At 43.9% G+C, this 18,324-nt stretch overlaps 1 protein-coding gene across 19 annotated transcripts in view; it reads right to left on the reverse strand.

The window, feature by feature from the left end:
• The window catches only part of LOC140467980 (adhesion G protein-coupled receptor L1-like), a 621,988-nt gene that overhangs the window by 98,793 nt on the left and 504,871 nt on the right, over positions 1 to 18,324 (reverse strand). For 15 of the 19 annotated variants that reach the window (XM_072564084.1, XM_072564081.1, XM_072564080.1 and 12 more), the window contains 4 exons: positions 6,914 to 7,210; positions 5,196 to 5,299; positions 2,760 to 2,945; positions 564 to 602 (listed from right to left, as the gene is read on the reverse strand). In XM_072564084.1, the coding sequence (XP_072420185.1) occupies positions 564 to 602; positions 2,760 to 2,945; positions 5,196 to 5,299; positions 6,914 to 7,210 (626 nt within the window). The remainder of the gene's footprint in view (positions 1 to 563; positions 603 to 2,759; positions 2,946 to 5,195; positions 5,300 to 6,913; positions 7,211 to 18,324) is intronic. The other 4 variants (XM_072564089.1, XM_072564096.1, XM_072564094.1 and 1 more) reach the window with 1 other exon arrangement.

Genomic DNA, 18,324 nt, shown 5'->3' on the forward strand with positions numbered 1-18,324 from the left:
TCTCTGCTCTATACTAGGCTAGATTAGACCAGTGCAGCGCACAGTGGCAGCAGTGTGTACTGTCTACAAGATGCACTGCAACAACTCATCCAGGCTCCTTTGACAGCATCTCCCAAACCCATGACCACTACCATCCAAAAGGACAGGAGCAGGAGATATAAAGGAACACCACCATACTGACTTGGAAATATTTCATTATTTCTTCAATATTGCTGGGTCAAAATCCTGCATCTTCCTTCCTAATGGCACTGTGGGTGTCCCTAAACCACAAGGTGCGCAATTGCTCTCATTCCTGAGGGAATCTGGGGATGGGTAACAATTGCCAGTGAGGCCTACATCCCATGAAAGAATAAAGAAAAAGCTGCAATATGTTTTTATGCCACCACCTGGTGATCCTCAGATAGAGTGTTCCCACTTGACTTCTTAGGGTGTGGGGGGGAACTAAAGAGAGGGAGAGGAAGGAGGCTGTGTTGAGGAGGCAGAAGACGTTACAAATAAATATCCAGCAACTGTGCAAAATCCATGAATCCAACCCCAACACATTCACACAAACACTCACGTACCTCTATGTACGCTCTGCAGGTCCTTTCCCGTTTCTGTATCTGTGCCCGTTGGGAGAGAGAGAGGAAAACACAACATTTGTCACACATTCTCTGAAACTGTCACATGCAGAGGAAGATCCCACTGCTGTGAACCACTTTCTCTGCTCTTCTTAATTGTTGACGTCTTGAACTCTCTTTTGCCCCAGATACACCATTGTGCCCCTCTGTACCATGAGGTGCAGTGTTGGGGTGAGGGCAAACATAATTGAACCTGCTGCACCATCCCATAGGACCATGGCTGAGCTTTACCCAAATCCCAACATCCCACCTCACTCTTTTACCTTGGCCAAACAAAGAACGAAGACTGATTAACCTTAGCTCCAGGAGCTCCAATTGTCCTCTTGTATTCTTGGCCTTACAGGAAAGAAGAGTTCCCAGGTTTCTTTGGGTGAAAATATGTTTCCTGTATGCATTCATGAATAGCTTAGCCTTAATTTTAAGATTATTACCACTTGTTTAGGACTTTTCCCACTGCTCCTTAACCAAGGAGAGGGAATAATTATCATCCCCTGTTATATTTGGAAATGAATGCCCTGGCAGTACTGAACCTCAATTCTGAGATATTCAGGGTCGAACCAGCATCTCTCATTTGCAAGTTGTACTGGATTTTCCTTCTGGGTCACTATAGTTACTCCAAATGTGGTTAGATCTCCTTGCAATCCTCTGTATTCCAGTGAGTACACAACCTCTGACCACCTTCATATAACCATAACCCTATTCTGAGTTTCAGCATCATTGTAATAAATCTGGATGCACTTCCTCAGAAATTGATCAGTTCTTCAGTGATGGAAACTGGTGTAGTAGTCTAGGTCGGGTCTAACTTGAGCTCCTGAGCATTTGTAGACTAACTTCCTAACCTCTATGCATTGTAGTCCTCTTGCAATGAAGGTCAAAATACCAGAAGCTTTTCCAACTACTTTCCATATCAGTCTCCAAGATTTAAAATCCCTCAAATTCAATTCTGTTCCTTGTATTTTCACTATTAAAAACATTCTCTGTGGTCTCAAGTGATGACCTCATGCCTACTGACACTCAACTCCAAGTGTTGTTTTACACATTTTCTTCCTCCTCCACACTGTCAACCTTTTCTCTCCAATTCCACTTCACAGTGCAAATAAATCCTTCCATTATATGCTCTGCATTAATACAGAATCTTTGCTCCTGCTATTTCTGGAGCATGTTTGAAAAGGCATTCTTTCAGCTGACACCCACCTCCCACTATACAAGCTGTGCAAGAAACACTCACATATTGTGATAGTTCATCTTAAAAACTGCTACTGTGAACTCAGTTTCCAAGATTAATATATATTCCTCATCCAGCTACAGCTGCTGGCCTCCCCTTCTCTCTCTGGTTGCTTTAAACACTTTATCTATTTAGTGAATAGGAAGGGGACGATTAGGATAGGGAAGGAGGGGTGAGGCAGAGAGTGGACATTTGGAACGTTGGATGGAGTGTCTGGTCTGTTTTCTCCCTCTTTCTTTCTCTGTGACATGCATTCTATTTCTATCTCTCTCCAGTCTATGTTCTCTTTCTCTCTCTGGTCTGATGATATTGTCCCTGCTTTACCTTCTCTCCATTCTCTTTAATGTTCATTCTCTTTCTTTCTTCTCTCTTTCTAACCCCCACCACTCCTAGTTTGCATTAACTCTTTACTCTGCATTCTTTCACTCCAGATTGTACTCTCCGTATTCTCACTGTCTATTCTGCATTCACTTCCTTTCAGCTCTGCATTTTCTTGTACTCTCTTTGATCTATGTTTTTTCACTTCACTGTATTGCCTTCGTCTCTCTTTCATTCTCTCCCTCTTTCTCTTCTTCTCCCCACTTTGCATTTGTTCTGTCAGCTCTGGATTAATGCCCTTTCAGCTCTGCATTCGCTCTTTCTTTCTGTTCTCCATGCTCCACTCGATTCTTTCTCTGCCATATATTCTTCTTCTCTCTTGTTTTCCACTCTGCATTCTCTTTCTTTGCTGTGTATTCTCTCTCTTTTACTCCCCACTCTGCATTCACTGCTGCACTCTTCTCTGTGTAGTCTCCATGCTCTGCATTCTTTATCTCTCCTCTCTGCAGCCCCCCACTCCTCTGAACTGCAGGTCTTGTGAATGCTGACTGTACCCTATAATGACAGCAGTCACCATGAAGGAAAATAGCCCAAACCTTGTTGTAACTGCGTCCTGCTGATTCCTTGTCGCTGGGTCTCAGAGCCTGCAGCTGGGCGTCAAGAATATCCAGTAGTTGCTCCATCAGTTTGACAGAGGAGCTGACATCGCCAGCATAAATTGGGCCTCTAGTGTGCCGGGACAGCTCATTCGCAATGTTAGCTGCATTCTCTCCACTCTTAATCTGTCAAAGCAAGGTCCAAATTATGCACAATCAGTGCTGGAAGATCCCAGAAGAAAGAAAATACTGGCTCATTGTGCTGGGTGGACTGGACAATCATTTCTCAGGTACATGAGGTGAGTTGGACCAGTTAGAATCATAGAATCTCTACAGTGCAGAGAAAAGCCCATCAAGTCTGCACCGATCCTCAAAAGGGGAAATCACATCCAGACCCCCCTCTTTCATTCCCATAAGGAGCTTTTAACCATAGAATCCCTTAAGTGTGGAAACAGGCCATTTGACCCAACAAGTCGACACCAACTCTCTGAGGAGTAACCCACCCAGACCCATTCCTCAACACTTACTCCTGACTCGTACTCCTCACCTACACATCCCTGAACATTATGGGCAATTTAGCATGGCCAATTCACCTAACCTGCCCATCTTTGGATTGTGGGAGGAAACTGGAGCACTCGGAGGAAACCCATGCAGACACAGGGAGAATGTGCAAATTCCATACAGACAGTCACCCGAGGTGGGAATCAAACCCAGGTCCCTGGTGCTGTCAGGCAGCAGTGCTAACTACTGAGCCACCATGGCTATCCCACCTCACCTACACATCACTGGGATACTACAGGACAATTTAGCATGACCAATCCATCTAACCTGCACATCGCTGGACTGTGGGAGGAAACCCACATAGACACGGGGAAAATGTGCAAGCTCCACACAGATAGTCGTCGAGGGCGGAATTGAATGTGGGTCTCTGGTGCTGTGAGACAGCAGCACTAACTGAGGTGTACCAACAGTTTGTCTCATTTTCCAGATTTACTGTATTTTCTTTCTCTAGTGATTGAAGTATCTGCCCAAGAAAGTTGCCAATGAGTTTTTGCTGTATCTGTGCCCAATTCATAGCCAATAGATGTGAATCAGAGACTCAGTGATTCCTCTACCTGGTCCAGCTCCCCACATTTGTGCACCCTGTTCTTGCACTCTCCCACCAATCCAGGACCTCAAGCCGTGCTGTGCCAAGGAGAGATCAGCACTGGCCACGTGTAGAGATGGGACAGTGGCAGGGCTTTGGTAGATGACCCCTCCCCACCCAATTAAATCCTCTTCCCACCTCCACATGCACTGCCTCCAGGAATCACAAAGTCATAGAGTCAAACAGCATGGAAATGGACTACTCAGTCCAATCGTCCACGTTGACCATGTTCCCAAAGTAAACTAGTCTCATCTGCCTGCGCTTGGCCCATTTCCCTCCAAACCCTTACTATTCATGTGCTTATTCAAATGTCTTAAACGATGTAACTGAACTTGCATCCATCACTTTGGCAGTTCATTTCACACACAAAGCAATCTCTGTGTAAAATAGTTGAAGATTCTGCCACAAGTTGCCATTCCTTCAGTGCCACTGTGTTAAAATCCCAGAATTCCCTCCTTAACAGCACTGCAGGAGTCCCTACAACAAGGACAGGGCCTGCAGCAGTTCAAGAAGGAAGCTTACCAGCACCTTCCTCAGGGCAATTAAGATAGGGCAATAAATGCTGGCCCAGCCAGTGATACCCACATCTCATGTGGATGAATCCAAAAAATGAAGTGCCAGTGGAATCCTGACATCGTACCCGAAGAGATCTGGATTGTGTCTTTTTGTTCTCAGTTCTCCAAGACAGAAAACATTTTCTCTCTGTCCTATCATGCCAAGTCCTCTAATCAGGGTGAGCAGTTCAATTCGATTACTCCTCCATCTTCCAGTCTTTTTTGAAATAAACATTAACCAGGTTAGACAGCCTCTGGTAGGGCACTGTGATGATAAATCAAAATGTCTTCTCTATCTTCTAATCTGAAGGAAACACTAACAGACTGTATGCAGCATGACTTTATAATTCAAACCTTATTGCACCAGTGTTATTGGGATGAATTTGCACTGTCCTTTAAGGTCAATATTCTCTTCTTGAATTGTGATACGAAATGGAAGGGAACAGTGTTGATGGGATATAAGCAGAGCTGTTAGCTAATCTCCAGCCCTTTGTATTCCAGCTTCGAGACTGAGGCCAACATTCCATTTACCTTCCTGATTTCCTTTCAGACATCCCCCCTTTCCCCCCCAGTAACTCAGTGATCAAAAGACAATTAGTGACAATGCTATAAATTGGACATTAAAAACACAGAGTTGATGAGGCTTGAAATATTAACTCTGTTTCTCCACTGACGTTGCCAGACCTCCTGAGTATCCCTAGCATTGACCCTCAGGTCTCCATCTTTCATGAGTACCTTTTGTGCCACTTGGTTTACCCAGGGCGAGGTGCAGTTACTCAAATCAGGGCCTCTTGGGCTCCAAAGTCCAAGTGAAAGGAGACAGAGGTAGGAGGCGATACCTGTAAAACAGAGAGAGAGAAAACATGAGAGAGAAAGTAAGAATGAGAGAGAGAGAGAAATAAGAGTCAGTGAGTGAGTGAGAATGAAAGGGAGAAAGTGAGTGAGAGAGGGAGAGCAAGAGAGAGTGACTGAGTGAGAAAGAAAAAGAGTGAGACAGACAGAGTAAGGAAGAGAGCTAAATTGAATGAGTGTGACGGTGAGAGAAAAGCGAGTGAATGAGCGAGAGATAAAAAGAGAGCGAATGAGTGAAAGAAGAGGGAATGAGTGAGTGAGTGAAAGAGAGAGAGTGAAAGACAGCAAGAGAGAAAAAAGGTCAGAGTGAGAGAGACTGAGACAGTGACTGAGAGCAAGACACAGAGAGAGAGATAGTGAGAAAGAGAATGAGAAAAAGGAGAGTTTGAGAGAGAAATTAAGAGTGAGTGTGTGTGTGTGAGAGAGAGAAAGAGAGACAGAGACAGAGAAAGACAGACAGTTAGTACAACTGCATGCAGTTATCTCTGCAAATGTATTTGTTTCTGTGGCCAAAATAGTAGCAGTAAAGACTTGAAGAGTGAACAAACTGCCACTTCATTATCTTAGGCGTTACAATACATATGAAATGCTAGGGTTCTGCATTCTAACTGCAGTGTTTTCTGCTGTTGCCCCTCATATTGTCTAACCATGCTCTTCCAGATGGAGAGGTCAGGGATCGGAGGTTGGGAAGTGCTGCTGAAGTAGGTTTTGCAGGTTACTGTAGTGCACCTTGTGTCAGGTAGAGGAGGAATTGTACCATTAGATGGTTTATTGGCTGTTTGCCCCATGGACTGGAAACAGAGGGCTAAGTGTCAGTCAGTGCTGGAAATGGGGATCGCTATCCAAGCTGTGCTGGGAATGGCATTCCCTATCCTGACAGTGCTGGGAATGGGGATCTCTATCCATACAGTGATGGAAAAGGAGTTCTTTATCCAGGCAGTGGTGGGATTGAGGGATCTCTATTCTGTCAGCGCTGGGAATGGGGTTCTGTATTCAAAAAGTGCTGGAAATGGGGCTCTTATCTTGGCAGTGCTGAGATTGGGGAATCTCTATCCTGGCAGTACTGGGAATGGTGGAACTCTGCCCAGGCTGTGCTGGGAATGGAGAAACTGGTGCCAAGCAGTGCTGGGAATGTGGGAACTGGTGCCAGGCAATGCTGGGAATGGTTGGATTCTACCCAGGTAGTGCTGGGAATGTGGGAATTGGTGCCAGACATTGTTACAAATGGGAAACTGGTGCCAAGCAGTGCTCGGAATGTGGGAACTGGTGCCAGGCATTGCTGAGAATTGGGTACTAGTGCCAGGCATTGCTGGGAATGGGGAACTGGTGCCAGCTAGTGCTTGGAATGGTGGGACCTGCCCAGGTAGTGCTGGGAATGTGGGAACTGGTGCCAGGATTGGGGAAACTGGTGCCAGGCAGTGCTGAGAATGGGAAAACTGGTGCCAGGTAGTGCTGGGAAAGGGGGAACTAGTGCCAGGCACTGCTGGGATGCAAATCCTTTGTGTGTTGATAGATTGAGGATCAATCAGTTGTGCCCATCAGCAGCGATAGGCACTGGCAAGTTACCTTTCTCCCACAGTTTACTAATGCCAGCCTCATACCCTTAGTCCCTTTGGGACATGGTCTCTCCACGAGTACACCTTGCTGTGTCGATGGCCACTTGATGCCTCTGGACTCTGTTGACTCACAGTATCGCTGTGGTGATGGCTGTTGGTTGGATAGGGGTGTCCGCCTGGTACTGGGTACATTTGGAGTGATGGGCCTCTGATCCGGTACCAGCTGGTTAATTGCACCCACAGCGATGGTAGTGAGTGGGGCTTTCCTGGTGGTGGTTGTTGTGGTTACCATGGTTGGTTTTGCAGCAGCTGTATTGCTTGTGGAAGCCACTGTGACTTGTGCTAAAAAGAAACAAAACACTTGACAATTAGTTTCTACACTAACCACGGCCAAGAAATCAGATCCAGACATAGTGAAAAGATTTAATGAAATTCCCCAGGTGCAAAGAGCAGAAGAAAGAGCTTGCATTTACATAGCACCTTTCACAAGAAAGAGATAAAGGATAACCCAGAAAACTACAGACCTGTCAGTTTGACATCAATAGTGGCAAACTGATAGAGGCCATAATATGAGATAAGGTAAATATCCACTCTGAGAAAAATAAATTAATACTAGACAGTCAATGGCAGGTCATTTCTGACAAATTTAATTGAGTTCTTTGACGGCAGTGGTGTTAGTGCTGTGAATGTTATAGATTTGGTATTTCAGAAAGGATTTGATATGGTGCCATATGGTAGGTTTTGTAGCAAATTAGAAATGTTTGGGATTGATGGGTCCTTGGCAGCATGGATTAAAAGTTGGCCAAAAAATAAGACACAGAGAGGAGGTATAGATGAGCATTTCTCAGATTGAAAAAGGTGTTCTCCAGGGGTCAGTGTTGGGACCCTTGCTTTTTCTGATTCATATAAACAATTTGGAGATGAGGGCAAAATCTCTAAATTTGCAGGAAGAATAGAGAGAATTGTGAGGATGATGCTGAGCGACTTCAGGGGGATATTGACAAGCTGACCAAATGGGCAGACACTTAGATGATGAATTTCAATGTAGAGAAATGTCAGGAAATGCACTTTTGCAAAAGAAACACAAGAGACAATACAACTTTGAGGAGCAGCAGGATGTCGGGATTCAAGTGCATTTCTCTAAAGGTGGCCAGGCAAGTTGAAACAGCTGTTTGAAGGCTTATAGGATTCTTGGATTTATAAATAGAGGCGTAGAGTATAAAAGCAAGGAAGTGATGCTTCCCCTTTTTAAGTCATTAATCAGACCATATTTGGAGTTTAGTTCTGCATTTAATTCTAGACACCTTATTTAACGAAGGATGTTAAAGGCCTGGAGAGAGTTCAAAAGAGGTTTACAAGGATTATACAAGGAATGAAAAATTTTAGATATAAGGAAAGATCAGAGCAATTGGGCCTATTCTCCTCAGCAGAGAAGATTAAGAGGTGACCTCATTTTAGTGTTCAAAATTATGAATAATTTTGACAGGGTAAAGAAGTATATTTTGTTTCCACTAGTTAGTATGTCAGCAACTAGAGGGTCACAATTTCAAGATTGTCAGCAAAGGAGCTAGGAGTGAGATGAGGAGAAACTTCTTTTCTCAGAGAGTTTTTAGGATTTAGAATGTGCTGCCTGGGAGAGTGGTGGAGGTGGATTCCATATGATGTTTCAAAATACAGATGAATAGATTTTTGAATGTGATGAATTTAGACAGGTATAGAGATAGGGCCGGAGAATGAGACAGGGCATCCGAAAGTGCTTTGCACCCAATGAAGCATTTTGAAATGTAATCACTGTTGTAACGTAGGAAATTCACTGGCTAATTAGTGCACAGCAAGCTCCCACAGACTGCAAAGTGATAAAGACCAGATAAACCGCTTCAGCAATATTAGTATTATTAACTGTTTTAGCAAAATTAGTATCATTAACTATTTTAGCAATATTAGTTGAGGGAGAAGTAGTGGTCAGGACTTTGGGGAGAACTCGCCTGCTATTTTTCATGTCTTGCAACTGGATTCTTTGTCTTCACCTGAGAGAGTAAATGCACTTTATTTTGCATGTGGAAAACACAACCTCTGACAGTGCAGCACTCTCAGCACTGCCTTACAACATCATCCCAAACCTGATAAATGCCGCAACATGCAAAAACAAAACTCTAATCCCACACAAGTCTCTCATAATACAGCAAACATTTCTCACAATCTTCACCGAAATCCCCAGATTTCTTCACCGAAAGACTAATACACAGAGGTGTCCCAATGTGACAGATGTGACTACTTCAACCAGTTAAACTTCTGGAAATGGCAAATATCTGTTTCTGGAGACCGCAGAAATACCATCAGGAATACCATTAGAGAGTACTTGTCGAACAGCAGATGGGTTAGCTTAGTTGGCTGGATAACTGGTTTGGGATCCAGAGTGACGGCAACAGTGTGGGCTCAATTCATGCATTGGTTGAGGCTACCATCACCATCTTTCTCAACTTCCCCTCCACCTGAGATGTGGTTGAATCCCTTATGTTAAATCACCACCAGTCCTCCCTCTCTCTCTAATAATACAGTGGCATTTGACCTTGACTTGTTAAATATCGGAAAACAGTGATATGCTGATAATGTCACTGCACTAATAATCCTAACACCCAGCTTCACACTCTGGAGGATTGTGGGCTTATATCCAATACAACTGAATTTAAAATCAATTAATGAAAATCTGAATAAGATGATAAAACTACCATTTGTAAAAGCTCATCTAGCCCTTTAGGGCAGGAAATGTGCCAACCTTACTTGGTATGGCCTACATGTGACTCCCCGGCAAAGTGGTTGACTCTTAACTGCCCCTAAAAGGCCAATCAGTTCAAGTGCCCTACCCAGAGGGAAAACCAGGAACACTTACAAATGAATGTACTGGCCCTCCATTTAGAAGAATGAGATGAATTGGATGACTCAGTCTATTTTGTTAGTTTTATTGTTTTTTCCTTCAGGATAGGGTCAAGCTACAAATGCTGATATGGCTAGTGACACCCACGTCCAATGAAAGAAGAAAGAATTGTGGGTTCCATTGTCCTTTCAAGTTCAGGAAACTCAAAAAGGCTTAAACTAGAGCAAAGAATTGAGGACTTTCAAATGTATGGCTATTTCCAACACATTTCTTTTCCATCTTCTGTACTAGTTAAAAAAATTGGCACCTCAGAACCATTGTTGCCCTCTGTAGTCCCGTCCACAGTCCTGGCCACATCCCCAGATCTGAATTAATCAGCAACTGTGGTTTCTTCAGTTAAGTGTTTAAAATTAAATTGATTTGTTTCAGTGCACAGATGGCCATATTTTATATAATATTAAATAATATAAAGACAGCAACTTTTAAAAACTTGCAGATATCATTTCACAGAATTGTAGATCATACAGTACAGAAGAGGCCCTTTGGTCCATTCAACCTGTACTGCTAAAGATACACTACTATCTACACTGGTCCTACTTTTCAACACTTGGCCCATAACTTTGAATGTTATGACACTTCATGTGCTCATTCAAGTACATTTTAAATGTTACGAGATTTCCTGCTTTAACTACCTGTCCAGGCAGCACATTGCAGACCCCCACCACCCTATGGCTGAATACATTTTTCCTTATGTCCCTTCTAAACCTTCTGTCTTTCACTTCAAAACTTTGCCCCGTAATTATTGCCTCTTCAACTCGGCTGCTTCCTATCCACTCTGTTCATGCCTCTCATAATCTTATACACCTCAATCAGGTTACCCCTCAACCTTCTCTCTTCTAAAGAAAACAACCCAAACTTGTCCAGACTCTCTTCATAACTGGAATGCTCCATCCCACACAAAATCCTGGTGAATTTCCCCTGATCCCCCTGCAGTGCAATCACGTCCTTCCTATAATGCAGTGACCAGAACTGCATTCTGTACCGAGTTGTGGCCTAACCAAAGTTCTGTATAGTTCCAACATAATTGGCCTATTCTCATAACCTATGACTTAACTTATAAAGGCAAATATTACTATGCTTTCTTAACCACCTGATTAACCTGTCCTGCCACTTTCCGGGATCTGTAGACAAGAGTTCTATGTTCCTCTGAGCTTCCTAGTGTCCTGCCATTCATTGAGTATTCTTTATATAAGGAACTAGTGAATGCACATCAATAGAGCATGTATGGAATGAACTGCCAGAGGAAGTTGTGGAGACAGGTATAATGTCAACATTTAAAAGACATCTGGATGAGTATATGAATAGGAAAGATTCAGAGAGATATGGGCCAAATATTGGCAAATGGGACTCGACTAATTTAGGATATCTGGCTGACATGGGCAAGTTAGACTGAAGGGCCTGTTCTCATGCTGTACATCTCTATGATTCTATACCTAACTCGGAAATGGCTCTGTATAGGCCTCAGAAGTAATTTTCAGTTATTTAAAATTGCATTCCTCAGATAGTTCAGTTGAATGGATGGCTGGTTTGCAATGCAGAGCAATGCCAACAGCACAGGTTAAACATCCGTACTGGCTGAAGTTACTGCCTTCTCAACCTCATCCCTTGATGAAGTCATCTCGAATCAGAGAGCAGCCCTATGGTCATTCAGGACTATGGTTAGAAGAGAAGAATCCTGACAGAGTGGAAAAAGGCTATTCAGCTCAACAAGTCCACACCGACCCTCCAAAGAATAATCCACCCAAACCCATTCCCCTACATTAACCCCTGACTAATGCACCTAACCTACACATCAATGAACACTATGGGCAATTTAGCATGACCAATTCACCTAACCTGTAGGTCTTTGGACTGTGGAAAGAAAGTGCAACACCCGGAGGAAACCCACAGAGACACAGGGAGAATGTGCAAACTCCACACAGACAGTCACCTGAGGGTGGAATCAAACCCGGGTCTCTAGTGCTATGAGGCAGCAGTGCTAACCACTGAGCCACCAGTTAAACCACCAGCAGTCATCTCTAATCAGAGAGCAGCCTTATGGTCCTTTAGGACTATGAGGAGAAAGTGAGGACTGCAGATGCTGGAGATCAGAGCTGAAAATGTGTTGCTGGAAAAGCGCAGCAGGTCAGGCAGCATCCAAGGAGCAGGAGAATCAATGTTTCGGGCATAAGCCCTTCTTCAGGAATGAGGAAAGTGTGAGGAAGAGGGAGGTTGGAGGAAGAGCGCCTCATCTTCCGCCTAAGAACCCTCCAACCACAAGGGATGAACTCAGATTTCTCCAGTTTCCTCATATCCCCTCTCCCCACCTTGTCTCAGTCAAATCCCTCGAACTCAGCACCGCCTTCCTAACCTGCAATCTTCTTCCTGACCTCTCCGCCCCCACTCCCACTCCAGCCTATCACCCACACCTTGACCTCCTTCTACCTATCGCATTTCCAACACCCCTCCCTCAAGTCCTTCCTCCCTACCTTTTATCTTAGCCTTCTTGGCACACTTTCCTCATTCCTGAAGAAGGGCTCATGCCCGAAACGTCGATTCTCCTGCTCCTTGGATGCTGCCTGACCTGCTACGCTTTTCCAGCAACACATTTTCAGCTCCTTTAGGACGATGGTGACTTTACCTTTTATTCAGAGGAAGTGGATGTCGCATAAAGGGTTAATGACATCTTTACTCTAAGAACAGCTCCCGAGTGTGTGTGTAAGGAGACATGTCATGATGATGTTAGATCACATAGAACTGGGGCACTTTCTTGCCATCTTTTTTCTTTCTGTGACGAACTTATCTTCAGCTGTATTGCTCAAACAGCACCAGATAAATCTATTAGAGAATATCTATTGTTGCTGAAAACATGGAGATGATCCTGAAGCTTTTCATTTTGCACTTGTGAGGCCTAATGCTAGAATGACTTAATGACAATAGACAATAGACAATAAGTGCAGGAGTAGGCCATTCTGCCCTTCGAGCCTGCACCACTATTCACTATGATCATGACTAATCATCCTTAATCAGTATCCTGTTCCTGCCTTATCTCCATAACCCTTGAGTCCACTATCCTTGAGAGCTCTATCCAACTCTTTCTTAAATGAATCCACAGGCTGGGTCTTCACTGCCCTCTGGGGCAGAGCATTCCACACAGCCACCATTCTCTGGGTGAAGAAGTTTCTCCTCATCTCTGTCCTAAATGGTCTACCCAGTATTTTTAAGCTGTGTCCTCTGGTTTGGCACTCAGCCATCAGCAGAAACATGTTTCCTGCCTCCAGAGTGTCAAATCCTTTAATAATCTTATATGTCTCAATCAGATCCCCTCTCAGTCTTCTAAACTCAAGGGTATACCAGCCCAGTCGCTCCAGTCTTTCAGCGTAAGGTAGTCCTGCCATTCCTGGAATTGACCTCGTGAACCTAGGCTGCACTCCCTCAATAGCCAGAATGTCTTTCCTCAAATTTGGAGACCAGAACTGTGGTCTCACCAGGGCCCTGTACAGCTGCAGAAGAACCTCTTTGCTTCTATACTCAATCCCTCTTGTTATGAAGGCCAGCGTGCTATTAGCCTTCTTCACTACCTGCTGTACCTGCATGCTTACCTTCATTGACTGGTGTACAAGAACACCCAGATCTCTTTGTACTGCCCCTTTACCTAACTTGATTTCATTTAGGTAGCAATCTGCCTTCCTGTCCTTGCCACCAAAGTGGATAACCATACATTTATCCACATTAAACTGCCTCTGCTATACATCTGACCACTCACCTAACCTGTCCAGGTCACCCTGTCATCTCCTAACATCCTCCTCACATTTCACCCTGCCACCCAGCTTTGTATCATCAGCAAATTTGCTAATGTTATTACTAATACCATCTTCTATATCATTAATATATATTGTAAAAAGCTGCGGTCCCAGCACTTATCCCTGCGGTACCCCAGTGGTCACTGCCTGCCATTCCAAAATGGAGCCGTTTATCACTACTCTTTGTTTCCTGTCAGCCAACCAACTTTCAATCCAAGTTAGTACTTTGCCCCCAATACCATGCGCCCTAATTTTGCTCACTAACCTCCTATATGGGACTTTATCAAAAGCTTTCTGAAAGTCCAGGTACACTACATCTACTGGATCTCCCTTGTCCACCTTCAGAGTTACATCCTCAAAAAAGTTTCCAGAAGATTAGTCAAGCATGATTTCCCCTTCATAAATCCATGCTGACTCTGACCTATCCTGTTACTACTATCCAGATGTGTCGTAATTTCATCCTTTATAATAGACTCCAGCATCTTTCCCACCACTGAGGTCAGACTAACTGGTCTATAATTTTCTGCTTTCTCTCTCCCACCTTTCTTAGAAAGTGGTACAACATTAGCCACCCTCCAATCCACAGGAACTGATCCCAAATCTATCGAACTCTGGAAAATAATCACCAACGCATCCACGATTTCTCGAGCCACCTCCTTCAGTACCCTATGATGTAGACCATCAGGCCCCGGGGACTTATCAACCTTCAGACCTAACAGTCTATCCAACACCAATTCCTGGCAAATATAAATTCCCTTAAGTTCAGGTCCTTCAGCCACTGTTACCTCAGGGAGATTGCTTGTGTCTTCCCCAGTGAACACAGATCTGAAGTACCAATTCAATTCTTCTGCCGTTTCTTTGTTCCCTGTAATATATTCCCCTGTTTCTGTCTTCAAGGGCCCAATTTTAGTCTTAACCACTTTTTTGCCTTTCACATACCTAAAAAAGCTTTTACTATCCTCCTTTATATTTTTGGCCAGTTTATCTTCACATCTCATTTTTTGTCTGCGTATTTCCTTCTTAGTAATCCTCTGTTGTTCTTTAAAGGTTTCCCAGTCCGCCGTTTTCCCACTTATCTTTGCTATGTTATACTTTTTCTCTTTTAACTTTATATGTTTCTTAACTTCCCTCGTCAGCCACGGCCACCCATGCCTCCTCCTAGGATCTTTCTTCCTTTTTGGAATGAACTGATCCTACATCTTCTGCATTATACACAGAAATATCTGCCATTGTTCCTCCACTGTCATCCCCGCTAAGGTATTGCATCATTGAAGTTTGGCCAGCTCCTCCCTCATAGCTCCATAGTTCCCTTTATTCAACAGAAATATTGTCACTTCCGATTGTACCCTCTCCCTCTCAAATTGCAGATTGAAGCTTATTGTATTATGGTCACTACTTCCCAATGGCTCCTTCACTTCGAGATTACAAACAATCACAACAATTTATACCACAGGAAAATAGGGCATGGATATATTGGCACATTGAATCTGAATGGCGGAGGTGTTGCCATGGAGAACATGTCTCTTACCTAGCCTCTCTTCATCGCTGAAATGCTCCATCCCAGGCACCCTGTTGAATCTACCCTGTACCCCCTCCAGTGCAATCATATCTTTCCTGTAGTATGGTGATCAGAACTGCACACTGTCCTCTAGTTGTAGACCAATGAAAATTCTAGCAGCTCCACATGACCTCCCTTCTCTTATAATCTATACCTCTACTGATAAAGGCAAGCACCCCATATGCCTTCTTAACTACCGTATTAACCTGTCACCTTCAGGGATCAATGGGCAAGCACCTTAAGAGCCCTTGATTCCTTTGAGCTTCCTATTGTCCTGCTAATCGCTTGTCTTGTTCCTTCTTCAAAAATGTATCACCTCACACTTACGAAGGTTAAATTCCACCTGCCACTGATCTGGCCATCTGACCTATCCATTTATATGCTGGTAACTGAAGACCTTCCTCCTGACTGTCAACCACTTGGCCAAGCTCTGGGTCAACCATGAACTTACATATCATTCCGCTCCCCCCCCCACCACCCCCTCAAATTCTCATCTACATCATTTATGAATATTAAAAACAATAAGCGATCCAGCGCTGACCCCAGTGATACACCATTGCACACTGGACTCCAGTTACACAAACAGGCTTCTACCACCACCTAGTTCCTGTCACTAAGCCAATTCTGGATCCAACTTGCCAAGCTGGATCCCATGTGCTTTTACCTTCTTTATTAGTTTCCCATGTTGGGCCTGGTGAAAGACTTTGTTCAAATCCATATAAATTGCATCAGCTGCCCTACCCTCATCCAAACAGTTGACCACCTCCTCGAAAATTTCCACTGGATTTGTTAGACAAATGCTTATTATCCCTGATTAAAACTTGCATCTCTAAATGGAGATTGATTTTCTCGTTCACTACTTTCTCCAATAGTTTCCCTATCACTGACGTTAAACTGACTGATCTATAGATTGCTGATCTATCTCTACCACCCTCCTTGTAAAGCTGAACCAATTAGCTGTCCTCTGCAAGCTTCCCTGTGGCTATAGACGATTTAAAAATTTGTATTAGGGCCTCTATCATTTCCTTCCTTGTCTTCCACAGCAGAACTCATCCAGACCTGAGGATTTCCACTTTCACACCAGCCAAAACTTCCAATACCTCCTCACTTCATACATCAATCTGCTCAAGGACCTCAGCCAATTTTGCGAATCCTATACTTGTAGCCTCCTTCTCCAGAGTAAAGACAGATGTGAAGTGCTCATTTAACACTCTACCAATTTCTTTCAGCTCCTTTTGCACAGATTGCCCCCTTAGTTCCTAATGGGTCCTCCTTTTTCCTTGGTTGTTGTCTGCCCCTTGAAATACTTGCAGAATATCAGTTTGTAAATTTGCTTGCTGAGCTGGTAGATTTGTTCTCAGATGTTTTGTCACCATGTTCAGTAATAATATCAGTGAGCTTCTAGTGAAGCTTCACCAGAGGCTCACTGATGCTGTTACCCAGCATGGTGACAAAATGTCTGAGAACAAATCTACCAGCTCAGCGAGTAAATTTACAACCTGATCCACAACCTGAGCTACAAATCTTCTCCAAAATTGCAAACTTGCATCTTGGAATTCTCCCTAACCTTGCCCACCAGCATTTTTCATGGCTCAGTGGCTAGCACTGCTGCAGCACAGCGCCTGGGACCCGAGTTCAATTCTAGCCTTGGACGACTGTCTGTGGAATTTGCACATTCTCCCCATGTCTGTGTGGGTGTCCTCCGGGTGCCTCCCACCATCCAAAGATATGCAGGGTAGGTTAATTGGCCTTGCTAAATTGCCCATAGTGTTCAGGGATGTGTAGGTTAGGTGCATTAGTCAGGGGACATTAAATTAGATTAGATTACAGTGTGGAAGCAGGCCCTTCTGCCCAACAAGTCGACACCGACCCACCGAAGTGCAACCCACCCATACCCCTACATTTTCCCCTTACCTAACACTAGGGAGAACGTGCAAACTCCACACAGTCAGTCGCCTGAGGTGGGAATTGAACCTGGGTCTCTGGCGCTGTGAGGCAGCAGTGCTAACCACTGTGCCACCGTGCCCGCTCACATGTAGAGTAATAAGGTAAGGGAATGATGGGTTACTCTTTGGAGGGTTGGTGTGGACTTGTTGGGCCAAATGGCCTGTTTCCACACTGTAGGGACTCTATGATTCTATGATTCTTTGCTCTCCTAATTGCTTTCTTGTGAACTTTCTATACTGCTCTAGGTCCTCGAATGATTTGCTCCCTTTGTATTTGTACACCTCTCTTTTTATCCAGTCCTGATTATTTGTCAACATCTATGATTCTCTGAACTTGTTGCTCCTACATTTCATCTAAAAGGGAACAAGTTAGGCCTATACTCTCCCCAATACCTTTCTGAACACCTCCCACTGTTCTGCTGAAGATTTATCCTCAAATAGATTCTCCCAGTATATTTTGGCCAGATCTTGCCTTGGTTTATAAAATCTGCCTTCGCCCAATCCAAAGCCTTTTCCTGCAGGCCATCTTTCTCCTTTTCCATTACTAATTTAAAGTGCACAGTGTTGTAGTCACTATCTCTAAAATGCTCCCCCACCGACTGTCACCTCAGACACCTATTTGTCTTCATTTCCCAGAATTAGGTTCAGCACTGCACTATCCCTTGTAGCACTATCTACATGTGATATGAAAAACTCTCATAGAGTTATAGAAATGTACAGCACAGAAACAAACCCTTCGGTCCAAATCATCCATGTAAACCAGATATCCTAAATAAATCTAGTTCCGATTGCCAGCATTTGGCCCATGTCCCTCTAAGCCCTTCGATTCACATACACATCCAGATGCCTTTTAAATGTTGTAGTTGAACTAACCTCCACCACTTTCTTGTGAGCTCATTCCATAAACGCACCACCTTCTGTGTGAAAAAATGCTCCTCAGGTCTCTTGAATCTTTCCCCTCTCACCTTAAACTTATGTCTGTTTTGGCTTCCCCTACCCTGGGGAAAAGACCTTGGCTATTCACCCTATCCATGCCCCTCATGATTTTATAAACATCTATAAGATTACCCCCTCAGTCTCCGATGCTCCAAGAAAATAGCCTCAGCCTATTCAGCCTCTCCTTATAGCTCAAACCCTCCAAAACTGGCAACATCCTTTTAAATCTTTTCTGAACCCTTTCAAGTTTCACAACATCCTTCCGATAGCAGGGAGACCGGAATTGCACACAGTAATCA

The sequence above is a fragment of the Chiloscyllium punctatum genome, chromosome 46, assembly GCF_047496795.1.
Source record: "Chiloscyllium punctatum isolate Juve2018m chromosome 46, sChiPun1.3, whole genome shotgun sequence".
Classification (NCBI taxonomy): domain Eukaryota; kingdom Metazoa; phylum Chordata; class Chondrichthyes; order Orectolobiformes; family Hemiscylliidae; genus Chiloscyllium; species Chiloscyllium punctatum.